Source organism: Monopterus albus, unplaced genomic scaffold, assembly GCF_001952655.1.
Source record: "Monopterus albus unplaced genomic scaffold, M_albus_1.0 scaffold287.1, whole genome shotgun sequence".
Taxonomy (NCBI): Eukaryota; Metazoa; Chordata; class Actinopteri; order Synbranchiformes; family Synbranchidae; genus Monopterus; species Monopterus albus.
The window spans coordinates 4,298-15,170 of NW_018128167.1; the positions used below are offsets into that span (position 1 = coordinate 4,298).

The 10,873-nt window shown below is 45.5% G+C and overlaps 1 protein-coding gene across 1 annotated transcript in view; it reads right to left on the minus strand.

The window, feature by feature from the left end:
• Nucleotides 1-691: 691 nt before the first annotated feature.
• Nucleotides 692-10,873, minus strand: part of exoc3l2b (exocyst complex component 3-like 2b) — a 35,160-nt gene continuing 24,978 nt past the window's right edge. The window contains exons 7-16 of the mRNA XM_020622711.1: nucleotides 9,074-9,192; nucleotides 7,999-8,113; nucleotides 6,508-6,618; nucleotides 5,886-5,986; nucleotides 5,687-5,803; nucleotides 5,284-5,419; nucleotides 4,794-4,916; nucleotides 4,132-4,287; nucleotides 3,782-3,903; nucleotides 692-2,658 (exon numbers count right to left, since the gene is read on the minus strand). Of these exons, the coding sequence (XP_020478367.1) occupies nucleotides 2,367-2,658; nucleotides 3,782-3,903; nucleotides 4,132-4,287; nucleotides 4,794-4,916; nucleotides 5,284-5,419; nucleotides 5,687-5,803; nucleotides 5,886-5,986; nucleotides 6,508-6,618; nucleotides 7,999-8,113; nucleotides 9,074-9,192 (1,392 nt within the window). The 3' untranslated portion in view covers nucleotides 692-2,366. The remainder of the gene's footprint in view (nucleotides 2,659-3,781; nucleotides 3,904-4,131; nucleotides 4,288-4,793; nucleotides 4,917-5,283; nucleotides 5,420-5,686; nucleotides 5,804-5,885; nucleotides 5,987-6,507; nucleotides 6,619-7,998; nucleotides 8,114-9,073; nucleotides 9,193-10,873) is intronic.

A 10,873-nucleotide genomic window follows, 5' to 3' on the forward strand; every position in this document is an offset into this window, starting at 1 on the left:
GATATCTCCAACCTCCCCCGGGATCTGGTCAAAGCTCTGCCGGAGGCGGGAGTTGAAGATCTCTCTGACAGGGGATTCTGCTAAACGTTCCCAACAGACCCTCACAATACGTTTGGGCCTGCCGAGTCTGTCCAGCTTCCTCCCCCGCCATCGGATCCAGCTCACCACCAGGTGGTGATCAGTTGACAGCTCCGCCCCTCTCTTCACCCGAGTGTCCAAGACATACGGCCGGAGGTCAGATGAAACAACCACAAAGTCGATCATCGACCTCCGGCCTAGGGTGTCCTGGTGCCATGTGCACTGATTTTCTTAGACTGGGTAAAATATATTAAAAAGAAAAAAACAGTATCAGAAAATATATATCTGAAAAAGGTACTGACATATCTTAAAACATTTAGCAGAATATATTTATAAAACTAAATTATCTGTAAAATATAAAGTTTTAGTAAACATCAGTAAAACATCTGAGGAGTCTTCCCCAGTATCACCTGTGCCACCGCATCCAGCTGCTGGAATTGTCTCTAATGTACAAGCTGCTAGAACAACCTCAGCCTCGAATATTACCAAGTTACAAACATGCCGAAGTTCAGATTCTCCCACAAATGGCAGCATCGCTGTGTCTGATTTAAAGCCCCAAGTCAAATGACAGATGTATGGCGCAAATAAAAGCACAGCAGTAAGAGATTGGATGTTTTATTGTCCTTTAAAGATGATCCTGTACACAAAGATTCATACAGCCACATTTACAAGACAGAGGAACTAAAGTGTCTCCACTGTGAACCTCAGCAGAAAAATCATGGTTTGATGAGGGAGAGCTCAAACATCTGACTGTCCTTAAACACACCAGTGAGATATTTCCAACCCTGCATATAAACTAAACCTAGAACAAAACTTTGATTTTTATAGACATGAAGTGAACCAGTGAGAACTGATGAATGGCTTGGAAAATTATCAGCAGCAATTTAAATTTCACAATGCTTCTAGTTTAGGACCCAAAACATGCAGAAGAATTAAATGTGAAGAAATGCAACACAACGCAGTGAATCATGAGCAGATGTTTGTCTCTGAGTTTGTAGTTCTGTCCCTCCTGTGTTGACAGACTGATTCTCTCCTCTCATCCCCAGGGATTCTGGAGGAAATGTTCAAGATCGTTCTGCCACTAAAACAAAGATCAGTGAATCTCACATGTGTATAACGAACCTCACCACAGAGCTCAATCTGTAATCACTGCTGCAAACACAATCAGCCTGGAGCCAGACAGGCTTCGATCTTTGTCTAGTACCTTTGACTAAAACGTTTGTCTTTTATCACATGCATCAACAAAAATGCATCTCCAGATTTTGTTATGAAGTCCTGGGACGATAAACACAACTGTGGAACCTGAAGCCTCAGAAATCCTCCCAACAGATCCTGAATTTCATTTTGAGTCCAGCTGCTGGTTCTCAGACCAGACTCCGGTTCACTGATTCAGAATGCAGACAAACTAAAGGTCCCGATGATGTGAACTGTTTGCTTCAGCCTGGTCTGGTCCTGGGACTTTGTCACCTCTGTGAAGTGCCAGAGTTCAGAAGTCGTGCAGAGAAATGTGGCGACAACTCGATGCTACAGACCAGGTCCTGTCTGAAAACGTGCCAACATGAAATGTCATCCTGTTAAATGTGTGAAAATCTACATGAAGACTGGAACAAAGCCACAATGTGAGTCTGAATGAAGGCCTGGTCAGAGCAGTGTCAAAAACAAGATGAATCTTGGAGTAAGTTCGGTTCATTGCTGCACACAGAGGATCTGACCAGACCGGTGAACAGATATTTGAATGAAAATGGATGATTTCATATCACAACACTGTGAATTTCCACCGAACAGATCTGAGAATCCCAGGTGAAAAGCTTGACTTCAGATCAGCTCGACAAAGAGACCTGGATGGAGATGTGTCTGTGTGCTGTTGACGCTCTTGATGCCTCTGTGATCACGCTGTGCCACCACTCATTCATCTCCGTCCGCTCCTGAAGGTGTTGCCAGCCGCGAAGAGCTGATTCTTCATCCCAGTTCTCGCTCTCTTCTCGTCTTCTCGGCTGTCTTCCCCTCAGCAGTGAGGCGCTGATTATTTTTATCCGGATCCCACTATGTAAAAACGTAAATGTTGTGGACATGAAATCAAAGAGTCAAAATGACTGAAGGTGAATCTCCTGTTCGTCTCCAAGTCTCTGCTGGGCTCATTTCACACCATTCCTCTTCTTTGTCTTAAGCATTGTCTCGGTTCCTTTACAGCAGCAGCTTGATTAAATCATAAGCTCCACCACTGGAGGCTGTTGTATCTCAGCCACAGTTTCATTTCCAGCCAGGAGCTTCGCTGCAACCCCAGCTCCTCAGAGGATGTCCTCGGGGTTTTCCTGGATGGGGGCTCGGGTTTTAGGCCGGCGCGGTCGCTGCATGGTGAAGCAGGACGAGGCAGTGAGGGCGATGCGGCTCAGGCCCATGTTCAGACAGTGGACCTCGGAAGTGACTGGCACCTCAGCGAAGAGGGCACGGTCCCGGGACAACCGGACCGAGCCGCCGTCATCGCTGCTCTCGATGTCTTTGACGATGTTGAGGATCTCTTGACGCTCTGCCTGCCGAGTCATCCCCCGGATGTTCAAGATGGCCGACACGTGCTTCTTCCTGAACACGGGAACAGAGAAGGAGGAACAGGAGGTGTCACTCCATGTGTTTTCAGTGAACCCAAATGGACACAATGAGAAACTAAACAGCAATTTGGAAATGAAAGCCTTTTGAAAAGAGTCAAACAGTTGTGTGTGCTGAAATAATGAAAAACAAAATTTGTCTCCTGAACCCAGTGAAATCACAAACCAGAGACCGAGGAGGCAAAAGCGAAGACAGTGATGGTGGTGTTCAGCTCAGAACAGAACCTAGAAACACTGCTGCCCCCACTGTTACCTCCATCACCTGATGCCATGGCCTCTGACCTGTATTACTATTTTATTTATCCTTTATTTAACCAAGTGAGCCTCACTAAGATTGACATCTCTTTTTCAAGAGTGGTCTGCCCAAGAGGGCAGCCACTGATTGAGCAATAAAATATTACAACAGTAGACACAAAATAGTACAAACATATACAGCCATACAGAGATGGCCATTTAACCGCAGTATACAAAGTACAGTGATGTACAAGAGTTCCATAACCAGTAAAGGGTTTTCCATAAAGGGTAAAGCACAATGACATAGATTATCCACTTTCTTAAGGTACAGTCTTTGTTTGATGCATTCATAAAAAGCAGATCACCATAATCCAATACAGGTAAAAAAGTTTCCAAAATCATATATTTCCTTGCCCGAACAGAGAACGTTTTAGTTTAGAAGAAAGGTTTTCCATGTGTGGTTTGAATGACAGGTTCTGATCAATAACAATACCCAAATGCTTACATGCATATGTTGTGACCATTTCTATTTGAACCCCTTGTGCATTTGAGATGTTAGGAAAATTAGATGTTAACTAAATGATACCGGACAACACCAAAGGCTGACAATTCAAATGTCTACTGTCGAGAGGGATGAACAACAGATAATTGTATCATCTGCATAAAAATGACAGCATTTGATAAATTATCACAAATATCATTTATATATATGGCAAACAGCAGTGGACCAGTTTGAACTCCCAGTGAGTCAGTGGGACATTTGCCGAGCTTGTTTATAAGGGACCATTCACACTCTGACTCTTGGTGTGTGTCCCTGAACGCACCACGAGAAGAAGACAAGGTGGGGGTGTCTGTGATGCTCGTACCTGACGTCCGGAAACTCCCTGACTAGAACTCCCACCTCCATCTGGATGGAGGGGACATCCTCCAGCAGGATGATCTCTGAGATGTGGGGCAGGGCGCTGTCCACCCAGCTGGACAGAGACTCCTGACACATACCGGAAACACACCATTAGACAGGATCAGGAGTCAGTCACCTACCAACCTCGGGAGGCCGTTTCTAAATATGTTGCATAATCAAACTATTAATCAAAGTAAAAGTGTGTCGATCATATTTCTGCTTTTCATATCTTCTGTGCAGTTAGTTTTCCAACAAAGAGCAGCGTGAGCAGGGACAGTGAGAGGAAAATAAGCTGGAGGTGTGCTGGACACTGACCAGGTCTTTGAAGAGCACTTTGATCTGTTTGCCTTCATCTCTCAGCCGGCCGGCCATCCTCTTCCTCATCTTCATGGAGGTGCAGATGATTCTGCCTCGCATGATCGAGCGAAGGTACTCTATGACCACCCGCCGGTGGACCTCGGCCACCAGTAACTGAGGACGAGAGACACAGAGTCAGACAGAGAGAGAGAGAGAGAGAGAGAGAGGGACGAGAGTAGCAATGAACCAGCTGCATCTGGTTTTCTGTTTGATGTGGAACATGACAACGGGTTCAAGCATCAGTTAGTGTCTAGCTGTCCACATACTGTTGGCCATACACTGTACACCTACAGCTGTCTGACAGGTGAAAGGACACACTATCACACAGTGACCAGCAGGGCCTCGTCAGGGGCCGTGTCTCTAGAGCAGCTTCAGCTCTGTCAGGAGGAGGAAACCTCCTCCTTCCAGACCAGATCCCCCCCCCCACTGTGTCCAACCCACTGTGTCGTCCTCATGAAGCCATTCAGTGACCTAGAGCTGCAGCCATGAGTCAGTTCACTGGTAGAAAATGAACCTCAGCTATTTAGAAGCAACAGCCACCGACATGTTCTGGTTCCACCCTCTTTAATGTGAGGAGCTCGTGCTTCTCCTTCCACCTGTCTGTGGGTGTAAACCTGCACCTGGTATGGAGGACAGTCCATCCTGCGATACTTCTTGAAGCCTTCTCTAATGAGAGCTTCGATATGCTCATATGGCTCCGCGTTGCTGAGCCACTTCCTCCTCACCAGCTGCTCGAAGTAAGGCTGAAACACACAGGCAGGTCATTATTATTATTATGATGCTGTTTGAACAAGGACATAATGCTGTCAGATGATAGAAGAGAAAAGCTGATGCAAATGTTCTTTTCATTTGAATTGCCTTCAGTGTATAAACAGTAGTATGAAAGGGGGTGGACTTTGTTGCCCTGGGTTTTGTCTCGCAGGCTCATAGACACTGCTGGGCTGATTGCAGCCTGAAAGGATCACCTGTAGACACTACTCAGGGCTGAAAGTGTACCTGCACTCCCTCAGTATGTTATTCAGATAAAAAAAAAAAAGCCATGTAACTTACATTTTTAAAAATATAAATAAAAGATGCTTTGATGAACAGTGTGTGTGGGTGTGTGTGTACTTTGATGTGCAGGTAGAGGCGCTCCGACAGCACCCGGACTCCCTGCTGCACGATGTGATCCAGAGCTCTGTTGGCTCGACGCAGAGAGTCCTCACTGACCGACGGATCACACGGAGCACAGCGCTGCACAAAACATCTGCACACACACACACACACACACACACACAAACACTAAAAGCGGGATCCTGCTGCCTATGAACATCTCAGTAACAGCTGCCACTACTGGAGTTACAGGTGAAAAAGTTGTGATTTGTTTTAGAGCAGCACAGGTGCTATGATCCTGGAGACTCAATTGAGCAACACTTTACAGAAACCGAGTTCCTTCTTTCCTTCTGTCAGCTGATCCGAGTCACATAGAGTCATGATGTGGACGCAGCCGTCCTGTGTCTCTGTGTGTTTGTACCTGAATGGAGGGCAGCAGTTGACCAGCGCAATGGTTTTGGACACGTATCCGTCCTCATTGTCTCCAAACATGCCGCTCTGCATTCCTTCATGGAACATCTCAACTTTCCGCTGGAAACTAAAACAAAGGAGCACAATCATGATCATTCAGCTCAGTTAAAAAGCTCCTTAAGACTGTGCGTTATGAGTGATGTGTGCACCTGTAGAAGAAGTTGGCCAGGCCGTTGAGGCTGCACTGGGCCACTCTGGAGCCCAGGCTCCTGCTGATGGAGGCCGATCGCTCCAAATCCACTTGCAGCCTCTAGAAGCACACAGCCAGGATGGTTTGTTTCACATCTGAACCACTTTTGTTTGTAAAAACGTCATATGGCAAAAAGTAAAACCAGAGAAATGACGTAAAGCAGCAGTTTGGTTGAGTGATGTACTGAGCTACAGAGTGTGTCACTGAGACACTTCTATGCAAACACGCCTTCATGTGTGCAGCCACTCCCAACCTGCAACATGAGACTGACTTTGCTGACATTTGATGATGGTAAGTTCAGGAATCGCTGTTCAAGGACACTACATTAATTTCACTGGACATTCAAACTGTCCATGTTTGTTTTTGTAGCTGGACTTTCTGTGGTGGCCACTAGAGGGCAGCAACTGGTTCCAGTGGAAATGAATGGTGCCACAGTTTGTGAGGGTGACTTTGGCTCCAGCTGAAGGACAGACTCAGAAAGCGGCAGACAGGAGACACTTGCCGGCGGTGTCATACACTCACCTGACCAGCTCAGACTTCCCCACCTATAGTAACCGTGGTAACGGAGGCCCGGTGCGTACCTGTATGACGGTCTTGGCCAGTGTGATCTGGTACTCCTCGATGTGCAGCGTCTCCATCCATCGGCGTTCCTCCTCATCCAGGACCTGACTCAGCTCCGTGATGACTTTAGCCTGCACAGGGAGGAGCCGGGCATCAAAACAAACACTCCTCGGCTTTCACCACCAGTTACAGGGAGTTCTCAAGCTCAAATCATAACTTTAGAAACAATATGATAGTTGTTTCTAATTTTCTGGTTTATGTTTGTTTCTAATAATGTAGTGCAACAGATTTCAGAGGAATTTGTTTAATAAAAACAGTGTTTTCTTATTTTTGTCTGTAACACCTCAGAGGAGTTGTACACAGTCATGGAAAGCAGCCAAGTACATGTACTGAAGGATGGTCCTGAGGTACTTGTACTTCAGTATTTCCATTTTCTTTGCCACAGCTGCCTGACGGCTGCAGGTGGTGGTTGCTTTTCAGATTTCAAAACATTTGCAGCTTTTAAAATGACATTCTTTGCAGCCTAGTAGAAACATGTCAAACTTTTATTTTAATCAAGTTAAACTACTTCAATCTACTTTTCATTGTCCCCGAGCAGTAACAAGTCTTCTGTCCTGTTTTGAGACAGAAATGCTCATTTCTGGACAAGACGAATTAAAAACATGTTTGAATGTTCTGGTGCAAACCTCTGATACAGAATTTATAAAAAGTGTATAAGCTTTCATTTAGAATGTTTGTTCTAATGCTTAGTAACTCATTTACTAGTCCAGGTTGTGGACAAACCTCCTACAACACAACATGTTGTCAAGCGACCCTGCTGCAGAACATCTGGACTGAATTCTATTGATAAACTGATTATTAAACAGAGGTGTGCCAGCGCTTCACTGCACAACACAACTGTGAGGATTCAGTTACAGACACAAACGTCGTTATATGACTGGAGGTTTCTGTAAATTTAACATTTAATAAAGTTGCTGACATTTCCTCAAAACTGCTGCTCACACATGAATGATGAGTGATAAGGCCCGTGAATTCTGTGAAATGCAAAACGTTAACATTTAATATTTAAAGCTTTGACTTTAGAAAGTCACAGAGTATTTTTACACTGCTGTACTGCTAACTGTACTTCACTAAAACGTCTTCCACCACAGGCGGGAGCTCCACCAGTGTTGCACTCATTTAGTTTAAGATGCTGCCTGGAAAGAGCTGCAGCCAGTTTTCTGTCATATTCACAGTGAAGCAGAGCAAGAGGCACACGTGATGGTTTGTGTCAAGCTGGTGAATTCTCAGCTGCTTTTCTTCATAAAGGAGGAAACATCAAACATCTTGCACCTTCTAACCAGTGTGTGTCCTGTGTGTGACATGTACCTGTCCCCACAGTCTCACAGTGGGGACTCGACTTCCCCCAAGGGGATAAAAAACATGTCCCCACAGGGTAACTCAGTGGAGGACTTGGTCTGCAGGAATTGAATGCAGGTGAATGTGACGAAACGTGGCTGTGTGAGTCTCACCCTGACAGAGTTGAGACAGTCCAGCTCCAGTCGGTCCACGGTCTCTGACGGCAGCAGAGGGCTGAGCTCAGAGCGGCTGAACGGACTCGTGATGCACACTGTCCCCAGAACATCTCTGAAACAACGTACACACAAAATATGACACCGAACAAAGAGAAATCCTCAGGGGACGGGGAACCAAATGAATTCCTGTACAACAGCTGAAGGTGTGGAGAAGCTTCACTGTGAGAGCAGTGCTTCAGGATCTGTCAGGAGTTTCACAATCATGGCTGCTGTGTCACTTCAGAACGTAGGGATACAGTGACTCGTGATTCGGCCATTTCCTGTTGTTCTCTTATACTAAAACAAAGCTCTGCTCTCGTCTTCTCTGTGAGAATGCATCAGCGCTGACAACGACAACAGAGATATGGAGGCTCATTAGCTGATAGCTGCTGAACATGAAGATGCTGGGGGATGCTAATCATCCCAATGATGGTCAACAAACCACGATGTTGAAGCATTCAGAAAATGACTTGTCCTGCTGTATGTTATTTGTGGAGCTGGAACTATTGGTATATTTTTATTTCTAAAGCTATTTTACATAAACTGCCCAAAGATCTTTGCAGAACATGTTTCACAGAGTTCATCTCCCTCTGATCCTCTCAGATTGCAGACACACATCTGCTGCTGGTGCCAATGTTTGGCCAGAGATGGTTTCTGCTGCAGTTGCTACTCCACTGTTCTGCTAGCGCCTTATGCAGCACAGACCTGACTCTGTCAGACAGTTCTCAGTCTGTGGAGCTGTGTGTTGGAAACAGACTCCCGTGTTTCCTAAGGAGGAAACCTGCCCCCCAGTGCAGCGGTGTGGCTCAGTAGGGGGTTTAACAACTGGTGTACAACAGTGGTCTACGGCACAGAGCGATGAGCTGGACCCTGGTCTGGACTCATGCGCATTACAGTGAGGACACCACGTTCACTGGGGCTGCCACTCTCTGGACGGGGTTAGGGGGGAATAAATGACCTGAGAGGGATTAACCCGATAAAACATTCAGTGGAGCGATGAACAGCCCAGCTCCAGATGTCGGAGTGCATGTACCTGTTGTATTTGTTGTGCAGCCAGTCAAGTAGTGAGTAGGTGTCCGTGATCTCCAGCTGGTTGTCAGCAATGGCCTCCAGCCGCCTGGCAACCGCCTGGTGGTAGCTCTGCACGTACACCTGGCAAGTCAAAGGTCAGAGGTTAAAGTGCAGTTTCTGATGTGAACCTCACACAGCAGCAAAAATGTGGTTTCAGTTAGACAGTTATAAGAAAAACGTTATAAAAGAAGGCCACTTCTACAATATCTAGGCATTTCTATTAAATAAAAGTGTAAGAAATAAGATTTACAAATAAAAATCACCAAATTAAAGACGGTTAAACACCCAGTTAAACCTCAGATGCACAATCAATACATAAGGTTGTTTGTTTTTTTGTCACTGAAACACAAATGAAAGTTAATCTTCCATCAATTACCATAATAATTAATCATTTATCTTCAGTATGTATTTGCCAATATGCACAGCAACAGGCCTCCCTCAGTGGTGGAGAGTAAGTACACCTACTGTGCTCAAGTACAGTTTTATTTGGACCTGAGTACTTCCATGTCCTGCTCCTTCATCCTGTGACTCCATGTCAGAGACAAACTGTGTACTTTTTACTACACTACATGTACCTGATACCTTCAGGTCCAGAACCAGATGAACCAAACCAAACCCAGTAGAACCATCAGACTCTATTGATCCCAGTAGGAAATCCACCAGCTACCCAGCAGGATGGAAAGTACTTCCCAGTATAAGTATATAAGGTAGTTACCATCAGCTCCACCTTTACCAGCTGCAGCATTAAAGTGATGGACACAGTAATTAGTCACTATGATCCAGTATCAGAAACGTTACTGGGACACGGGCTGTTCTGGAGGACCAGTACTGGTACTGCTGGTACTTCAGGTAGATTTGGATGCTGATACTTTGGTACTTTTACTTATGTAACATGCTGAATGCAGGACGTCTTTGTCCAGTGACTGTATGTTTAAGTGGACAGTGCTTTGTTTTAAAGGCTCACAGGTGAAAACAGGACCCAGTGACCTACATCATGGGACAGTAGAGTAGTGAGCAATGCTGCTGATGGGGGGTGTAGTTCTGTTTGTCTGTTGCTGTTGTAGGGAGCACGCTGTGTGCACAGTGCACATTTGCAAGCTGGATAAACTGATGTCGTTGTTCTTATTGTTCTTTCCTTCTGCTTTAAAGTCTTGCTGCCATGCACGCCAATTCAAAGTCCCCTGCTGGTTACTGTAAATAGCTTGTGCACACTCGTGCCAGTGATCAGGAGATATTGGCAGTGTATTTATTCATACACTGTAGCTACTGTAGCATTTAAAATGTTTTTTAACCCTGCTGCAGTCCAGGGTCGTTGGTCGGAGCCGGGCACCAAACAAATGTTCCTGCTTTAGATCTACGCTCACTGAAAGTTCAGGTGAGTCGGCTGACTCTTTGAGTTCAGCCTGACCCACTGCAGCACAGTGTGTGTTATTCTGGGGACGGTCTGCCGCTTTCAGAGTTTTGTTTTCAGAATGTTTGGAGTCCAATAATAGCTGTGCACAGCTTGTGCTCACATGTCAGATTGATGCTCAGTTTATATTTATATTCCAGCTGTGATTGTGATCAGACGAATCAGTCCAGAGTCTTATCATCATCTTGCTGTGCCACAGCGCTGAGTCTGGGTCAGGACAAAGCTTCATAGACATTGCTGCATAAAGAGAGACTGAGATGCTGAGCTTTTTGCCAGTATGACTTCTGACATGCAGTCAGGTTGTGGTCAGGACTTCCTCAGCTACATCCATTATCTACATCACTTATCCTG